The sequence below is a fragment of the Leopardus geoffroyi genome, chromosome A2 (genome assembly GCF_018350155.1).
Source record: "Leopardus geoffroyi isolate Oge1 chromosome A2, O.geoffroyi_Oge1_pat1.0, whole genome shotgun sequence".
NCBI classification, from domain to species: domain Eukaryota; kingdom Metazoa; phylum Chordata; class Mammalia; order Carnivora; family Felidae; genus Leopardus; species Leopardus geoffroyi.
The window spans coordinates 121,798,717-121,818,865 of record NC_059331.1 but is presented as its reverse complement, the minus strand read 5'-3'; the positions used below and the strand labels follow the sequence as shown (position 1 = coordinate 121,818,865).

Here is a 20,149-nt window from a genome sequence, read left to right as displayed (position 1 = left end):
TAAGTATTAGCATAAGAAAAAATAAATAGACCACTGGAACAGAAGACAGTACAGAAACAGACCCACACCTAAAAGGTTCACTGATTTTCAACAAAGTGGCCAAAATAATATAAAAGAGAAAATAATGTTTTTTCAAGAAATGGTTTTTGAACAGCCAGATATCACAAAGGGGGAAAAAAAAAAAGACTCTCAACCCTTACCTCACACCATACAAAAACTAAGTCCAAGATGTATAAATGTAAATATAAAATCAAAACTAAAAGGTATAAAAAAACTCAAGAGAATATCTTCATGACCTTGGATGTGAACAAAGACTTCTTTCTTTTTTTAAAAAAAATTTTAATGTTTATTTATCTTTGAGAGAGAAAGAGAGAGAGAGCATGAGCAGGGAAGGAGCAGACAGAGACGGAGACACAAAATCCGAAGCAGGCTCCAGGCTCTGAGCTGTCAGCACAGAGCCCAATGTGGGATTCAAACTCACAAACCGTGAGATCATGACCTGAACCAAAGTCAGACACTTTATCGACTGAGCCACCTAGGTGCCCCATAAACAAAGATTTCTTAAGACACCAAAAGCACTATATAAAGAAAACAGATACATTGGATTTCATGAATGTTAGAAGCTGCTCTTTAAAGACATTAAGAAAAGAAATAGGCAAGCCACAATCTGGGGGGAAATACTCATAATACATATGTCTACAATGACATGTTTTTGAGAATATATAATGAATCCTTACAATTCGGTAGGAAGAACATTAGCCAACTTAAATTTTTTTTTTTTAACGTTTACTTATTTTTGAGACAGAAAGAGACAGAGCGTGAGCAGGGGAGGGGCAGAGAGAAAGGGAGACACAGAATCCAAAGCAGGCTCCAGGCTCTGAGCTTTCAGCACACAACCCGATGTGAGGCTGGAACTCACAGACCGTGAATTCATAACCTGAGCCGAAGTCAGACACTTAACCACTGAGCCACCCAGGAGCCCTGAACATTAACCAACTTTTAAAAATGGATTAAAGATTGGAAAAGACTTTACAACGAAGGAGATAGCAAAGGCCAATAAATTATATTAGAAAATGTTCAACATCGTTAGTCATCAGGGAAGTGTAGGGGTCAAGGGCAGGCCACACCAAGATGGACCACTTGGAACATGAAGATTATTTTGAGTGAAAAGCAATCAAAACCCAGCAGATTCAGAAAAAATTCTTTACCTTCCCCTTGACTGCCTAAATTTACATTGGAAAGGAAAAGCCTGTTCCAGGAAGAGAGCAATTAGCAGATTCCTCTTTACTTAAGAAACTTATCTGCATAACAGCGCAGCCTTGGTTTTCCAACCATCTCCTTTCACCTTCCGACTAATGATCTTCCTCTGTTTTGTATCCTGTCCCCAGACCCCTGCCCCTTTCCTTAGGTCAGGATGTCATATAAGTCTCATGTTGTCTGTCTTTGAAATTTCATGTCTGTGTGGATTTTCTGTATGTATGGAATTACATTTGATTTTCTCCTGTTATTCTGTCTCATGTCAATCTGATTCTTGGGCCAGCTAGAAGAACGTTAAGGGCATAAACTTCTTCCTCCCCAACACAAATTAAAGCCACAAGGATACCTAAACACTCACAGGAATAGCCAGAACCAAAAACTCCAATACCACCAAGTGTTTGTGAAGATGTGAAGCCACCAGAATACTCCTACATTGCTGCTTGAAGTGTATAATTGTGCAGTCACTTTTTATAAAGTTAACCAGATGAATCCAATGAATCAGCAATTCTACTCCTGGGTATTTACTCAAGATATGAAAAAATATGTTCACAGACACAATATTCAGAGTGATATAATTTATAATAGCTCCAAACAAGAAACTACGCAAATGTGCATCAATAGAAGAATAAATAAACAAATTGTGGTATGTTCATTTAATAGAATACAATTCAGCAATAAAAGGGAATGAACTACTGATACATGTAACAATAAGGATGAAAACATTATACTGAGAGAAAAAAACAGAGCCAAAAGAGTAGATAATGATTCCCCTTACATGAGATTTTAGGAAAGATTAGCAAAACTAATCTATGGTGACAGAAATCAATAAAATGGTCGCCTTGGGGTGCTGAAGACATTCTAGTCTTGATAGGGATATGGATTACATAGGGGTAGGTGTGTTTGTCAAAAATCACTGAATCATAACACTTAAGTTCTATGTAAGTTACATCTCAATTTCAAAAAAAGATACACAAAATTTAAAAATGTGAATTAAAAAAGATGCACAGCTAAATAGGTCATGAAGCAAATTTCAACATGTTAGTGATTCCTGGTTCTACTGACTCTATATAAAAAGTAAATGTAATTTGGAGTTAAATTTATACATACAATTTTTAAGCCTTTGAAAAAAATGTTTTAACTGGTAAAATTTTTTTCATTATACCAATGGATTTGAAGGTCTGTTCCTCTACTACTTCCACTCTTGCTTGCTTTTAAGTATGATTTCTGGAATACAAAATTCCTATTTTTCCTTATACTACTTTGTGGTCAATGTTTAATCACAAGCAGGAATAAAACGGAAACGTGGAATAACGCTTAAGGTCACACAGTTTTAACGTACGTGGCTGGTGACATGCAGAAATAGCTAAGAAGGGTCACTTCATTGTACATACGGTTCAGGATACTTCTGCAAAACAACAGCAGTGAGACAGATTCCAGAGACTAATGAATTCAAGACAAACGCAGTAACCTTACCTAATACTGGAACCACAGCATAACATGATGCCAAGAATGCTTCTGTGGGAATGCCACTGTCTTCCAGAAGTTCAATGTCACTAAAGCTAATGATACAGAGTGATATAGAGGAGGAAAGATTGAAAATACAACATTAGCACTCTCTGCAATTCAGAGGTAGCCATGAAAACAGCTGCCCCTCTGTAGGGCAAGTCATTTGGCTTGATTTCAGTGATTGCTTTTCTATTATAAAATGGTGCAATAAAATCATTTTCCAAAGACAGTCTATGAAAGCAAGCTAAAATTTGTTCAGAGTATAGTCTCAATTCAATTCCTTCTCATCTGCTGGTTCAGACAGGTAAACAGAAAAGCACACACGTGGTATAGCATCTCCTCTATTCTGTGATAGTACGCCATCATCTGAAAGGAGCACCAGGATTGACTTCCAGAAGGGAAGCTGGTGTCCAACTGTCAGTGGCTTTAGAAAGTACACAATACCTGGTATTCATGGTACTAAAGAAAGTCGGGATAACTTCTTGGCCTTCTTCCCAGTGGGATTCTGGAGAGCTACTTGAGGAGTCTGATCCAGGCTGTGCCAAGCTGCTGTCATGATTTCCCAGGTCGTCCTCTCCTTCTTCCTTCATGATCTCACCTTGGACTGTGAACAGGAGATACTTATTATTTATTATAAAATTTAACACACATTCAGTGTTGAATATTTCTAAAACACGGAGTAATATACAGAAATAAAAATCAGTGAAATACTACACACACACACACATACACACACACAACACACATGCACGAATTTGGGTTTAAATACATGTAGGTTTGTAAACTGTTTTCACTCAACAGTTTATCATGAATATTTTCATTATCATTCAATACTTTTTAAAATACCATTCTAATGACCATATAATATTGCATTAAGCTCACGTGGATGGCACGTGGTTTTTTAAATTTCAGTGTTTATAAATACTGTCGATCCTCACTATTAGCGTATTCTGTATTTGCAAATTTGTATTCTTGATAAAGCTTATCTGTGATCCTAAAACCAATGCTTGTGGCACTTTTGCAGTCATTTGTAGACATGTGTACACTGGTGAAACATTTGAGTTGCCTGATATACACGTTCCCAGCTGAGGTCAACCAAGGTGACAAACTGCCTTCTTGCTTCAGTTCTCACACCATACGCGTGTGTTTATACAGGGTCACGCTTTGTGCGTTCTGTTATTGATTTTGTTGTTTGCAAGTGCCCCCAAGTGCAGTGCTGTCTCGTGCTCTGACGTGTAAGAAGGCTGTGACGGGCCTTATGGAGAAAATACATGTGTTAGGTGAGCTCCATTCAGGCACGAATGAAGCACTGCCATTATACTACTGCTGACCATGGGTTCAATGTTAATGAATTAACAATACATATTCAGTAAGAGGTCTTTAACCAGAAACACACATAAAACAAGGTTATACACATTGATCAGTCGACGACCAAAATGTGAATAGGGGTTTGCAGGAACCTAACTTTGTATTTCCCCTAAGAGCAATGGTTCAGTATTTACTAACTCAGTGTCTGCAGTGACTTTATAACTACCATGAATAATGAAAATCACTGTAATGTCATAAAGAACATCCCCGTCCACAGATATTTGTCCTTAAACTTGACTATCCCTGAAGACAAATTCCTAGAAGTAAAATTATTGGGTCAAATAAATTACAGTACTGTTTCCACAGAAATTCCCCTGTCTTTATTATTTACTCAAGGGATAAGACATCAGCACTGTGTGGATTGCTTGCCTCAGATTATTAGCTATGAAAACCCTCCCTCCTTCTTAGTCTCCAGCTCATCTGGAAAAAAACAGGGTCTTTGTTATTTCCGGGGAGATGAGCAAGAAACTTATTTAAAATTTTATTTTCAAAATAATTATTAAACACTTACAACACAATCAAAAGCTCTAATACAGTTGTCTTGGACTGATCTGAAGTTGGTTTTAGTGGTTAGAGCCAAGGGAATTAGCAAATTTGAAAGGGCGGCATCACTACAAGCTCTGACCTGAAGTGTAGGACTCTGGCTCGAGGGACACAGAGAAGGCTGGGTGAAAACCTGCTGGTGGTTGGTGAATGGTGATATCCGCAGGCCTTACCAGAAACCAGGAGGACAGCAACCTGAACTGCCATAACTTTATACTCTGTTAAGTCTGACATCATAGTTTAAGTTCAAAGGATCTTGAGACTTAGAGTAGAGGGCCAGTGAAATCCTCATATTCTCTCAAAAGTCAGCACAGACAGCTGCTGCCCACTGCTGCTCGCTGCAGCCCACGAACATCACAGAACTGTGAATAGGTAAATTCTCTTCATTCTGCCTTCTCAACACTGGGTCACATGGGCTGGCACAACACTGTGGAGTGACCTATGTTATCCAGCTAATGTCTGCCTTAGGCACTCCTAGCACTTGTCTTGAGGCCAATGCCTCAAGTGTCACATCATGGATAAAGAATCAAACTCCCAAGATCCTACTGTTCAATGGTTTGCTTCAGACTTTACTTTCATTTTTACCTGTTATATTATCGTCTGTATTTTCTTCACTTGATATGCTGCAATCTATCTCTGCAGGTTTCAAATACAAGCTCTTATTTTTCATTAGGATTTCTTCATCATCATTGATTTCCATATGTAAAGATCCATTTTCACAATTGTTTAACTCCATTTGCCTGAAATTTTTTATAAGGAAAAAAGGCAAAAAGTCCAATTATTTGGTCTTAAATAGACTGCACAAGTAGATCTTGAAAGAGAGGAAGGGTTCACAAGCACCAACTACTTTTAACAGTGATTAGAAACCACTATTGTTGGGGCGCCCGGGTGGCTCAGTCGGTTAAGCATCCGACTTCGGCTCAGGTCATGATCTTGAGGTCCGTGAGTTCGAACCCCGCGTCAGGCTTTATGCTGACAGCTCAGAGCCTGGAGCCTGTTTCAGACTCTGTGTCTCCCTCTCTCTCTGACCCTTCCCCGTTCATGCTGTCTCTCCCTGTCTCAAAAATAAAATAAACGTTAAAAAAAAAAAAAAAAAAAGAAACCACTATTGTTAAATCGGCCAAATGTCTCAGCCTCCTGCCTCCAAGGCAGGTATGTGCCTGTGACGGAAGCAGGCCTGTCTGCCAACTGGAGGTCTGAAATCAAAGAGCCGTTCCTGGCTTTCCATGGACCCTCAGTGGATTCAAACTTCCTGCTCCCCACCGGCAACAGGAAACAGTCATTGACAGCTCTTTGGTTTTCAATCAGTTTTCTACATGGACACATTTAACAGTTTTCTAGCTTTTCTCAGCTTCTCCCTGGGAAGTTTTTTCTCTCTCTTCAGCTCTCAGAATCACTGGCCACTCCTACCTGTTTGCCTACCAGTTAACTGTCCAGAAGCTACATGCTGTGGTCAGGGGAGAATACTCCCTAAAAAGTTACGTGTGACAGAAAAGAAGCAGGAGAACACAGGATACATCCTGAGAATAGGCTGCTCTTTGGGGTGACAGGAAAAGTGTTTAACAGGCAAGTAGAAGAGCTGATTTTGTTAAAGGGACAACCATGGGGGCGCCTGGGTGGCACAGTCGGTTAAGCGTCCGACTTCAGCCAGGTCACGATCTCGCGGTCCGTGAGTTCGAGCCCCGCGTCAGGCTCTGGGCTGATGGCTCAGAGCCTGGAGCCTGTTTCCGATTCTGTGTCTCCCTCTCTCTCTGCCCCTCCCCCGTTCATGCTCTGTCTCTCTCTGTCCCAAAAATAAATAAACGTTGAAAAAAAAAAAAATTAAAAAAAAAAAAAAAAAGGGACAACCATGATACCTTATCGTAAGTGATTATATCTAGCCAAATAAGAACAAAAATATTTCCTTCTAATAAAAACAAAGACAAAGGGGCTAAGCTATTTGACTCCAGGAAAAGTATTTATTTTTTAAAGAAATGCCATATTTCAACTTAGCAATTAAAAATGTAGGAGTATATTAAGGAAATGTCAGACACAAAAAAATCTACAAAGATGTTCCCAGTAGAAATATCTAGAACAAGAAAAAAATGGTAACCAAATTGGAACAATCCTTGTACTAAAGCAAACAACAGTATACAAAGAGATGAAATGTTAAGTAATAACTTGAAAGGACAAATATACGGAGTAAGTCAAAATACAGGAATGTTTATATAGAATAATAACTGAATAAAGACCCCAAATAATAAGAACACAACTATGAAAATGTGTACTTTTTTTCTAAAATCGAAGGATCATTTAGAGGAATAGTTTAGATTTTGATATTAAGTTTTTTATTCAACTTGTAAAGCTACCTAAGCTTTTTATTTTTAAATAACATAAAATCGTACTGTCTTTTCTGGATAAAAGCACACTGAAGTCAATGCCTGGCTCCTCCACGAGAGGCGGTTCCAACCCTCGGCACACTAGAGTGATGAAAAGTTACTACATGTGGAGGGCAGATTCATCCACAGATGAGGGAGAATGCAGACATCTCCCTGGGCAGTCAGAGCTGAGTGTAAGATCTGCATGGCTTCAAGCTCACCCCAAAGTGGAAGATGAGATACTGTTTCTTTCTGGCACCTCCTCAAATCATGATCAGCATATTTTTATTTCTTTTAAACCAACAATAAAAAATTACTTTTTTATTTTTAGAAAGAAGAAAAAAACAAAAGAGTTACTGTACCTTTCCAATGAGTTATGAATCGGTATAATAGGATGTTTCATCTTTAAAAGAAGCAAAAAAATGAAAGCTTCGTGTTAAATTTCCAACAGAGCATGTTCAGAGTCTTATCACATATAAAAGTGGTAAATATGACCATAACATAACTGCTCCACTCAAAGGAACAATTTTAGATTGTTCCCCAAAGGGAGTCATTGATCTCAACCAGTCCTCTGTATTTTTTCAAACAAGTGTACCCAAATTTCTAAGGAAAAGGAAGATGGGTCTTTTGAAGGATCTAATTACCATAGCCAAACTTTTGGTGGTTGGATTTCTTGTAATTAAGATTCTGATGCAGCACGGTTTCAAATACTAGAAGTATAAACAGTATGGAGGCTCCTACCCTTAAGGTAGTTTCAATACAGAGTAACGCTAAAATAGGGGCATGCGTAGAGGAGAAGCTCCTAGACCAACTTACGGATTCAGGAAAGGAGAGATTCAATCTTGAAGGATGAGGAAGTGCTAACCAGGGAAAGGTAAGTGAGAAAGAACAGGATTCTTGGCACTGGGAAATGGTGCAAAGATGTCACGGGGGGGATATATGTTGTTAGTATGTTCAGCCAGGTAATGACAAAGAGGCTGGTGGTGTGAGAAGGGGTTAAGTTCTGACTTTAACCTTTGGCGATGAGGAAGGCATGGCGTGGTGTAGGGTAAAGTGGTCCAGTTTATACTGCATGAATGGAAATACCATCGGCTGCCTGGAAGGTCAGGGTGAAAGCAACTAGTTAGAAGACAACCACCAATCTTGGCAAGATTCACTGGATAAGGAGGCTGATAAGAGGCTAGCTACATCAGAGGTTTAGGTGGTAAAACTGTCAAAACGAATGGACATGGGGGACTGAGGACCGAAATATGTAAGTGGACATAAAGGGAAGTCTACTAAAAAAATGTCTTTCTCAGTCACTAAAGGGGGATGGATAACATTGTTCACTATATCATTTTTAACTTTTCCTCATGCCCTCCTGCGGCCAACCTGAGCTGGCCTTTACCTTGTTGGACTTCAGCATGGCCAGCTGCGGTGAACCTGGTGGAGTGCGATAGAGCAGTTCAGAGGTGAAGGCTGCATTTGCGATCTGCATGCATTCTTCCAAAGTCTTCAGAAAAGTATTGCAGGTTGATTTCAGCAAAGTTCCCACATCAATTCCCTCCTATGAAACAACGAGAGTGGAAGACTCCTTTACCTTGCCAAAAAAGAAAGAGCCCAATTGTGGAATGTCCTTAGAGGTTTTTATCCACAGTGTAGTAATAATGTACCCACCTATTTTGCTGGACAAATACGTACATCAATTACAAAAGAAAAATAACGAGTGTGTCCACTTTATCTACTAACCATAGACAAGCCTTACCCTCAATCTGACCCTTCAACACTCACACCCCCTATTCCAGATGAAGGCAACAAATTTCTTCAGTTCAACAGTATTAGATGCTGCAACTGTGCCAGGTGCTGGGCACAGAGCCCTCAGGTCTTATGTAAGGGGGTGGCAGGCATGAAACAGAATCACACAGACTAAAGAACTGTGGAATCAATGGAGAAATGTCTCCCATTGAGTAAAAATGAGGTTCTAGAAGAGAGGCATTAGAAACCATAAATTGTTTATTTCAAATGAGGTTTTTGTTTTTGTTTTTTCAATATATGAAATTTATTGTCAAATTGGTTTCCATACAACACTCAGTGCTCATCCCAAAAGGTGCCCTCTTCAATACCCATCACCCACCCTCCATCAGCCCTCAGTCAAATGAGGTTTTTGGATTTCAGTACAGATGAGTTTGAGAGGTTTTAGCAACTGTAATTCTTTTGAACATCATTTTTCTTCCAGTTATTTTACTTGCTCAGGGTGTTTTTCCTCTGAATACTGGTATTAGTAAGTTGTTCAGGGAATTGAGGTCATACCCCAACTAGAGAGTACAGTAGACACATCTTAGTGGTATAAATAAAAGAAACTAGATTGGGCCCAAGATGGAGTCGCTCATGCTAAGCCTCACATTAGCGACTCAAAATCTCCGAGTTTCCATGCTTGGTTATCCTAGACAAGGCAGGCCTAGGGTCAAGCAATCAGCACAAGGTACCTGACCCAGCTCCAAGATTTCCCTTTGCTCTACATGAGGAAAGTAACCCTGCTTTAACTAGTCAGCAAATGTCCAGTAGAACTTCCTTGTTCCTGCTCACTTTGGTCTATAAAAATCTCTAGCCCTGCACAGCTTTTCAGAGCTCCTTTCTATCTGCTAGATGGGATGCTGCCCAATTCATGAACTGCTAAATAAAGTCAGTAAGATTTTTGAAATTTACTCAGTTGAGTTTTTCTCTTTTAAGAGTAGCCTCTGTATTTTCTTCAATTTTGTATTTCTAACAAGCTAGCAGGTGATTTTACTGGTTGTGGACCACTATGATTCTGACACTGATTATGAATGCATGGGTTTTCTCATACCACCAAGCAAACCTCTGACAGCAGCTGGGTGTCTACAATTCAACTAAATTGTGACACTATCTACCTGAAGATAAGTGTCAGATTTCACAGGGTAAGGGCTCAGTCCGGCAGGGCTGCTCCACAACCCTCACTTCAGACACCAATGTCAAGTCCAGCTTGTCCCCTGTGCTTCTGACTGACCTGCTACAGACTGGAGGTTCCAAACCCCTCCTTTTAGTTGATTAATTTGCTAGAGCTGCTTACAGATCTCAGAGAAACATTTTACTCACTAGATTGCCAGTTTATTAGAAAAGGATACAACGCAGAAACAGATGCATAGGGCAAGGCACCTGGGAACAGGCTCAGAACTTCCACGCTCTCTGATCACTTTCACTGAACCTTCATGTGTTCACCAACTCAGGGGCTCTCTGGACCCTTTTTTTGGGGTTATGGAAACTTCATTTCAGAGAATATTGATGAAATCATTGGCCACTTGGGATTAAACTCAATCTTCAGCCCCTCCTCCTTCCCAGGAGATGAGGGTGGGGGTGGGTGAGTGGGTCTGAATGTTCTAACCCTCTAATCACATGGTTGGGTCCTAGGTCAACCAGGCCTCTGGCTTAGGCACTTTAAGAGAAGTCTCCTCAACACAACAAAAGACAACTTAATCATTCTCATCACAGGACATTTCAAGGGTTTTAGGATCTCTGCCAAATACGTACTTCTTATGAAGACCAAATATATATTTTTTATTATAAATCACAATATCACAACCATAGTTTCATGAGCAAGTTCCCAAGGCACCCTTGAATTAAAACTTGTTATGTTCACATTTTCCCTCCCCATTAGATCAGGAGGGCTTCCCCACCTTGGCACGACTGACATGAGGGGCTGGCTCATTTTTGTAGTGGGGGAAGAAGGGGGAGAGCTCTCCTGCTCACGGCAGGATGTTAAGCAGCACCCTAGCCTCTATACGGTGGATGCCAATAGCACTCTTTCAGTTGTGACAACCAAAAATGTCTCCCGCGGGGCAAAATTGCTCTGGGCTGAGAATCACTGCTCTGACCTATAAACACCCCAAGAGCAGGACTGAAATGTTCTTTTGGTATCCCTCTCCTCCCCTCCCCCAGCACAGCGTCTGGTACACAACAGGCAGTTGCTGAATGGATAGGAGAACCCAAAAGGAAGTGAATGAAAATGAGTTAAATCACCCTTCTTTAGAAACACTGAAAGCACACATACCACTAGTAACATAATATTCTTCTACTAAAACCATTAATTAGAATCTGCAGGTTCTTCATTTTGTAGGCACTGCTGTTTAGATTATAATTACTCTGAGAGTAGAACAGAGACCCTCTGGGGGTAGTGTGAGCCATTCAATACCCAACACCAGACAGGTCTTTTAATATATTTTTTAGGATGAATGAATGACAGCTTTATTAATAAACATTAAAAATCACAACCCTTACTGACAATGGATGGAAAAGAAAGCTGTGTCTCCATCTCTGAAAGTACTAGTCTGTACTAAAGCAACAATTACTATTTCACCAATAAAATCCTGTTACAGGGGTGCCTGGCTAGCTTAGTCCGTAGAGCATGCAACTCTTGATCTCCGGGTCGTGAGTTCAAGCCCCATGTTGTGTATAGAGCTTATGTAAAATAAAATAATAAAATAAAATCTTGTTAGTCTTATCAAAGGTGACAGATACACATTACTGAAAAACATGATGCTGGCATGTTAGTAGCCACACCTACCGAAGTAGCTGTGCTAGACAGGTAAGGCTGTATTTTAAAAAGTGATGCAAATGGGGAGAAGCATATTTTAGTACACCAGCAGAATGTTAAAGGTTCCAAAGGGTATCAATTAATCCTGAATTCATTCTGTGAAGGAAAACTATATGCCTCCATAAGCTGAAATGCATTTTTTGGTATTCCAAAAATGCACATTTCTTCTCTCTTGAATTTTGTTACTTTTTCCTCCAGAAAAATAGTAAATTCCAAAACAGTCAGGGATTGTGTGAGAGTAAGCATTACCTGTAAGCAACATCTGGCACTATTTTTCATGTGGCTAAGACAAGTAATATTTTACCTCAGAACTGGACACACCAATTGCAGTCACTTCTTTTGTTTTATCTACTTGCTGAACAAGGAGGTCACAGTAGAGTCTTAGTTCCGACATTTTGGTTTTCAAGTTTTCAGTGTTTTCAGCAAACTCTAAATAATAAAATGATAATAATGTAATTATCAGGATAAATAAACAATTTACTAGTTAGCATACCATGGAGTGGAATATATAGCCTATATCTAAAGTCAGATGTTTATGGTATGGGTTATAGATAAGATGTGAGTGAAGATATGAGGGCAAGAAAAACAGAATAAAGAGATTTCTGGTCTTTTGTAATCTATATTATTTTGGGGGCCAAGGTACTGAATGATCACCAGTACAGGAAGAAGGACACAGCATACTTTTTATCCCTTAATGTCAGAACTGGGAGCAAAGAGTCAATGGTTCAGAATTTTGGTATTTGCTATAGTTTTCCCTATCTGTAAAATGGGGTCATAGCTATTTACCTGCTAACAGTGCTCAAAACTGGGAAACTGTTCTGTAACGTGCAATTACCACTAATAAGATGGCTTGTTAATTCACAGAACTGGTTCAGCATGCCACCTGTCAAAGCTAATGACACCCTCTGTGCACCTGCTGAGACCTCATTAGCACAGTGCTCCAGCTGCTCCCTCACTGAGGGCTCAGCTAGTCATTATCACTTCTGTTTTTTGTCCCATGAAAAAGCTGCATATTACAACCTGATCCAAGTCAAAGCTGACGGTGTCTAGAATTTGCTCCTGAGTTAGCATTAAAAAACAACCAAGGAAGAGCCCATTTTACTGTGTCTACTTGAAGAGTCCAGCACATCTGCCACACCTGTCATGAGAAAGAGGCCTCATCTCCCGCCTATCTCTCTAGGTGCATATATATGGGTGGGGGGCTGGGAAGGTGGTGGTTAGGGCTCAGGCACTCTTCCCATAGTCCACATAGAAAGCTGTGCCATGGTTCTCAGGAGACAACGATGTCAAGTTAATGAGCATTAAGCAGCAGCAACCCGGAAATGAGTATCCATCCCACCCCAGGGAAAGGGAGGGGAAGTGGGGTCCTCCTGCAGAAAGTGCCCTGGTCCAAGGCTCAGCTATTCTTTACCAAAGGTCAACTCTGTGCCAGATTGGGTCCTAGACAGTTTCGTATAATGATGAATCCTATGGCAATCCTTCTAATGTAGAGTTTTACATCTTTTTAAAATAAGAGGAAGCTGAGAATCAGAGAGATTAAGTGACCTATGCCAAGGCCGAAGGCCAGTACCTACAAAGCCATGATTTGAATCCAGCTGTATCTGGCTCCAACGCCTGTACTCTTTCTACTATGAGATGTCAAGAGAGAGGAGTTAGATACAGACTGTGGTTTAAATTCCAGATGTATATGGCATTTGCAGGATATAAAAAGCTGGCTAGGTGGTCAGAGGCAAGATACAAATATGGGAACCCAGAGATGCCAGTGGGTGATTCCCAAGCTTCCCAGACCACAGAACAATCGATACTTGCCTTTTTCCTTCTGGGTCCTACTGTCTGTTAGGCAAGCCTTGGCTGACCCCAGGGCTACCAGCCACCGCTGTCTCTCAGCCACGCTTCTGGCCTTCAGGTAGAAATACTGCTCCCCAGGGATTATCAGGTCCATGCGCGTGTTATCTACAGAATGAACTGAGAACAGGCAGAGGGAGGTCAGAAGCTTAGAAGAGCTAGGGTGCCTGGGTGGCTCGGTCCGTTAGGCGTCCGACTTTGGCTCAGGTCATGATCTGACCCCACGTCGGGCTCTGTGCTGACAGCTCAGAGTCTACAGCCTGCTTCGGATTCTGTGTTCCTCTCTTGCTCTGTCCCTACCCCATTCGTGCTCTGCCTCTCTCTCTCTCTCTCAAGGATAAACAAACATGAAAAACAAATTGAAGATAAAAGAAACTTAGAAGAGCTCTATCTGGTGCCCTACCCTACCCAAATTCCTTCAGCTCAACTGGTGCCAGTCATTATAGGCTTCTTCCAAGGGGGGATGCCAGCCCTTACCACCTCCCCTGTTTGTTTATCTCTTTCTAGGTGCCTCTGCTGATAAGAAGGAAAAACCTTGGCTGGCTCCAAGGTATCACCAAGACTAAAAAAGAAGTACTCAATTCTCCTTATCAGAATAGAGATAGAATCTCTCTTTTGGCTTGTGCGTGTAAAGTATGCTGCTCTGAGGCCAAAAAGGCTTGCACACCCATAAGTAAGGGTGTGCCCCTGTACCTTCTTGGGTTTATTGGAAAGCAATCAAGAACACACTATTCTTCCTTTTCTACTGTCCTTCACGAGTTAGATCAAAAGTGTGAGAATTGCCTCGGAGACCTTAAGGAGAAGAAATAAGCAAACCACACTCTCCTTCACTCCCTACCTCACCCCAAAATATCCTTCTAATCTGTTTTGAAGCCTCATCTTCTCAGCATGTCTCAAGATGTCTCCAAACCAAGAAGTAAAGGCTATTTGCAGGTCTTTATGCGTTTGCTTGTTTTATGTAATGTGGTGGTGAGAAGGTGTGTGTGTGTGTGTCCTGATTTACACACAGAAGTGTTTGATGCTGCAGTAAAAAGACTTACATAAACTTTGCAAAGAGTCCCTGGCTTCAGGTGAGCAAGTGAATCAAGAATGAGCACTAGATGTGTGGTGAAGCGCGCTGCTCTCATTTATTTTGATACCTTTTAAACAACCTCCCTGTAAGAACTGTCTGCAGTTTTAGGTCTTATTTGTAAGGCTTTCTTTTGGGACATAACACTATGTATCTCTGTACTACAGGAATAGCAGAGAAAGGCACGCAGAGGCCAGTCCTTTTTTTATTTTGTGGGGGAGACAGAAAGAAAAAGAAAACTTAGAAATGCCTTGGTTTCTCACCTTGAATTTCACAGACCGCCATCTGGATGCTCCCTTTGCAACCTTTCCAGGCATCTTCAGGAGAATCATAATAGGATAATATCCCCCCACAGAGAAGGAACCATCGAGGCTGCCAACCTGAAAACAGAAGCAAGAGCAGGTCTCAATTATGGCCTACATGTGAGGTGCCTCTCAGGACACAGGAGCGGGACCTGATAAAGGAAGCTGGGTCCCAGCTCCGAGGAGCTTAAATTCCAGGGGAAACTCTAAGGGAAAGAAGTAGGTTAGAAAATACCAGTATGCGTGATCTCATTTTTAAAATTAGAAACAAACACCCATAGGGGCATATATTTTTAGTCACATAATGTATAGAAGTCTGCAACGGCCAGGAATATAGTGATGATTCTGATGATAGTTAATAGGATTACCGATGATTTTTATTCCTTTTTCCATTAATATAGTACTAGTAATCTTTGATTTTTAATTTTCTTTTAATATTTATTTTTGAAAGAGAGAGAGAGAGAGAGAGAGAGAGAGACAGAGTGGGAGTGGGGGAGGGCAGAGAGAGAGGGAGACACAGAATCCGAAGCAGGCTCCAGGCTCTGAGGTGTCAGCACAGAGCCTGATATGGGGCTCGAACCCACGGACTGTGAGATCATGACCTGAGCCGAAGTCAAAGTCAGACACTCAACCGACTGAACCAACCAGGTGCCCCTGATTTTTAATTTTTTTAAGGTAAAAGATTATTGTTTCCTGAACATTATCGTTTTCTTTTTATTTATTTGTTTGCTTTAGTGTTTATTTTTGAGAGAGATATAGGCAGAGCACAAGCAGGCTTCAGGCTCTGAGCTGTTAGCACACAGCCCAATGCGGGGGCTTGAATCCATGGACCACGAGATCATGACCTGAGCCGAAGTCGGATGCCTAACCCACTGAACACCCAGGCACCCCATGAACGTTATCGTTTTCATATACTTGCTCTTCTCTCCTTTGGTTAAGAACAATTATCCCAAACTTAGAAATAAGGCAAAAGATTACATTGCTCTGAAAGACGACTTCAACCACCTCCATTTTGAGCTCAGTCTGTACTTTCTGATTAAGTTCTTTCCAGCTTATCTCTCTTAACTCAGGCAAAAGACCCCACAGGCAAAGCCTCCAGTGATGGGAACTGAAACTACTCCCTCAAGCAATTAACTACTGCCCTGACTCCAGCAAGACCCTGCACGATTGACCCCAAGATAGTGACTGACCTGACCTTTACTGCCCAGCACTGGTACCCACCGACCCTTCCCCCACATTTTCCTTACATAATAAACCCACAAGTATTTTCAGCACTATGGAAACAGTCTTTGAGATACCAGTCCACTGTCTTCCCGGTGTGGGCCTCACTGAAATAAATTCCTTTCTTGTGTCACCACTACTCATCTCTCTGTCTTTGGATTTTGTCAGCAGGGAATGGCAGATCCTGGTCTGTTGGGGCCTCCAGGGCCAGGTGCTCTTATACCCGTGTCCTGCAGCCCTTTCAACGTCATAGAGAGTTACAGAGTGCAAATAAGCCTGTGTGGGGGCGTATGAGCCCTAGGAGAAGGTAACTTTGACTTATTACTTAGCATTGATCCACTGTAATGAAATAATCTTAAAACATTCAAGGGCTTAACAACTTTTACTTTGGAGAATTTCAGGGGACAAACCATATTTGGTTGAAATACACATCTTATCTAGTCCTCTTACAAATTTATATTCTAGGCAACCAAAATTATTTGCTATCTTCCTGCTTCTGGGCTTTTGCCTGAGTTGGATCTTTTTTCTAAAATGTCATCTCTGACTATTTGTGCATAAGCCTTGTCAGTCTCTTCAGTCAGATATACACATATTTTTTTCTCTGAAATGTTATAGCCCTTTAGGGATACATTTTTCTTATGATGCTCTTCTGGCGCTGAGGCAGACAGAGAGAAGGCCAGGAAAAGCTTTGAGCAGAGCCCTAGGGGCTGCTTAGGTACAGATGTCCGATGACTGATTCACACAAACCAAGAGGCCTGAGACCCAAGAAGAGCTGTGGTTCCATCCAGGTCAGAAAGCAGGAAAAGACCAATGTTGCAGCTCAGGCAGGAGGAATTCCCTCTTTCTTGGCCTTTTTATTCTATTTAGGTCATTGATTGATTAGATGAGACCCACTCATATTGGGGAAGGCAATATACTCAGTCCACCAATTCAAATGTCAATCTCGTCTAGAAACATGCTCACAGACACACCCAGAAAGATGTTTAGCCACATGGCCAGGCACCTCATGGCCCAGGCACACTGACACATAAAATTAGTCATCACATCGGGGCGCCTGGGTGGCGCAGTCGGTTAAGCGTCCGACTTCAGCCAGGTCATGATCTCGCGGTCCGTGAGTTCGAGCCCCGCGTCAGGCTCTGGGCTGATGGCTCAGAGCCTGGAGCCTGTTTCCGATTCTGTGTCTCCCTCTCTCTCTGCCCCTCCCCCGTTCATGCTCTGTCTCTCTCTGTCCCAAAAATAAATAAACGTTGAAAAAAAAAATTAAAAAAAAAAAAAATTAGTCATCACATCGTATGTTAACTAACTTGGATTTAAATCAAAAAAATAATAATAAAAAAAATTAATCATCACACACCATTAATTTTAAGACTTACCATTATTTTGTTCAACACAAGAAAAAAAAATAACTGGCCATTAATCAATGACACGGCACTGCTTCTGCTTCCTGATTTCAGCTACTGAAATGTGGAATAATGTCTACAAATTGAAAAACTGTGGCACTAAACTAGGTTTAGCTTATAGTAATCTGAAAAAAGTTAAAGAGCTCCTCCTGTCCCTCAACACACACACACACACACACACACACACAGGGCACAGCTGCAGTTAGGTTTTGAAAGTTGCTGGTGAACTGTAATAGCAACTGAAACAGCACCTTCCCTGTAACATGTTCTATATTTACCTAGAAGTTATAGTTGTACTAGGGGAAGTTCTATGTATCGTTATTTTATCCTGTAGTCTGTAACTATAAAAACCATGACCAAAAAAACCTTTTCTTTAAATCATAAAGTTACTGGAATCTCAGAAGGCACATTAAGAGACCACAAAAGTCTCAGTCCCATTATATGAAATTTACCGGCAGAGCGATGGACAGTCCAGAGAAGGACTGGGAGGCACTGCTCTTTCACGAGGTCCATTTCCCAGAAAGCTCAGTTACAGCTCAGAAATAACTGTATGAGAAAAGCGGCAAGAATGAAGAGGCCATTAATCCACTTCCTGTTTTAAATTAATCTGCAGTTACTTTGATTGATGTTTCAGCTTGATAGTCTAAGGGATGCCCAGATAGCTGGTAAAACACTATTTCTAAGTTTGTCTGTGAGGGTGTCTCTGGCAGAGATTAGCATTTGAGTCAGTAGACTGAGTAAAGACTCCCCTCACCAATGCAGGTGAGTATCATCCAATCCACTGAGGGCCTGAGTAGAACAAAAAGGCAGAGGAATGGAGAATTTGCTCTCTTCTTGATGAGACATCCACCTTCTCCTGCGCCGGGACACTGGTGCCCTGGGGACTGTGGACTCAGATCAGGACTTAATACCATCCATCTCCCTAACTCTCAGGCCCTTGAACTCAGATCGAATTGCATCACCAGCTTTCTTGGTTCTCCAGCCTACTGACAGCAGATCACGGGACCGGTCTCCATAACTGCATGAGCCAATTCTTACAATAAATCCCTTCATATATTACAAGTACATACATATATGTATATAATACATATACAATTGTATATACTATTGGACCTGTTTTTCTAAAGAACCCTTGCTAATACACTTGGAAATGATCAAATATTCAAGGTAATAAAACAGCAGATGAAAACTGTGGGTGTAACCAGTCCCCGCTCCCTTAGATTACCATTGGATTAATCTTCCGGTCCAACCCCACTTTCCCATCCCCCCCTTTTTTGGCCATTCTCTGTTGGAGATGGAATGTGGTGTCAGCCAAACTCTCTGCTTGCAGGGATTAGACAAGAGATTTCAATGAGCAAAGAAAAGTTTTAGCTTATATAAGTTACCTCTGCCAGGGATGGGGTCGGGAAATAGAAGTATTTAAATGCCAATTTCACATACTTTGCATTATCCTGGATTATTTCACTATAAAAGGTATAGTGGACATTTATTTTTGGCAACCTGGCATCCACCCTCAACACCTCTGTTACTGAAATTCTCCTCCTCCACACTCTATCCATGTAGTTTGGGTGAGGCTGACTGGCTCTATGTGGGGCATGTGATTCAGGTTTAAATGGAGCTTCATGTTCCCTGTCCTCAATGATACACTCCACGACAGGCAAGTGACCCAACCAGAGATAAATAAACCTGAGACTTCTGCTGGGTCTGGAGACAGATGGAAAGAAATGGAGACTGCCTCTTTTTGCTCTGGTCTTGAAGATGTTTGCCTGGAGCTGTCAGCAGTCATTCTGCCACCACACGGGACCTAAACGTGATTCACCCACTAAGCGCGAACGGAGGTGGGAGGACTTGAGGGAGGCAGGGAAAGGAAGCAAATCCAGGCGACAGTTTTGAACACCGCAATAAGACCATATTATACCCATAGATAAGAACTTTTTCATAGTCAAAAAGTGAGCCAATATCCATTTTTTTTTAACTTCAAGCCTAAATTGGATTTATTCCTAAATAAAAGATTTACAAACTATCACATGATCAACTTCACTAAATGTAGAAAAAGCAAAAGCATTTGACAAAATGTAATAACATCCTTTCACAATAAAAATTCTCAACAAACTCGGAATGGAAGGGAACTTCTTCACCCTGATAAAGCATGTAAAAACAAACAACAAAACAACAACCCACAATTAACATACTTAATGACAAACGACTGGAGGTTTTTCCCCTGAGACAACATAAGGATGCTTCCTCTCGCTGTTTCTATTCAATATTTTATTGGAGGTTCTAGCAAGGGCAATTAGGGTAAAAAATGAAATAAAAGGTATCCAGATTGGAAAAGAAGAAGCAAATCTACCTTCATCTGCAGACATGCTCTTACATATTTCAAAACAAATCAAAGCAAAAACCTAAGGAGTTCAATTAAAATTAGAATAAATAACTTCAGTAACGTTGCAGGATAGAAGGCCATATGCAGATATCAATTGTATTTCTATACATTTGCAATGAACTGAAAGTGAAATTAAGGAAACAGTTCCTTTTACAGTAAGATCGGAAAGAATGATAGTTAGGAATACACTCAATAGAAGAAGTATAAAATTTATACTCAAAAACAATATAACATTACTCAAAGAAATTAAAGACTGGAAGATCATTATTCCAAAACTGCTACCAGCCTGTTGTTTTCTCATATAGTGCAA

The 20,149-nt window shown here is 40.9% G+C and overlaps 1 protein-coding gene across 5 annotated transcripts in view; it reads right to left on the bottom strand.

Annotated features, from left to right (window-relative positions):
- Positions 1-20,149, bottom strand: part of PLEKHA8 (pleckstrin homology domain containing A8) — a 62,751-nt gene that overhangs the window by 24,575 nt on the left and 18,027 nt on the right. For all 5 annotated transcript variants that reach the window (XR_006716401.1, XM_045495190.1, XM_045495192.1 and 2 more), the window contains exons 2-9: positions 14,797-14,913; positions 13,429-13,584; positions 11,924-12,048; positions 8,419-8,577; positions 7,394-7,434; positions 5,260-5,414; positions 3,208-3,367; positions 2,731-2,816 (exon numbers count right to left, since the gene is read on the bottom strand). Coding sequence is in view for 4 of the 5 variants with exons in the window: in XM_045495190.1 (XP_045351146.1) it covers positions 2,731-2,816; positions 3,208-3,367; positions 5,260-5,414; positions 7,394-7,434; positions 8,419-8,577; positions 11,924-12,048; positions 13,429-13,584; positions 14,797-14,913 (999 nt within the window). In the remaining variant the exon portion in view is untranslated. The remainder of the gene's footprint in view (positions 1-2,730; positions 2,817-3,207; positions 3,368-5,259; positions 5,415-7,393; positions 7,435-8,418; positions 8,578-11,923; positions 12,049-13,428; positions 13,585-14,796; positions 14,914-20,149) is intronic.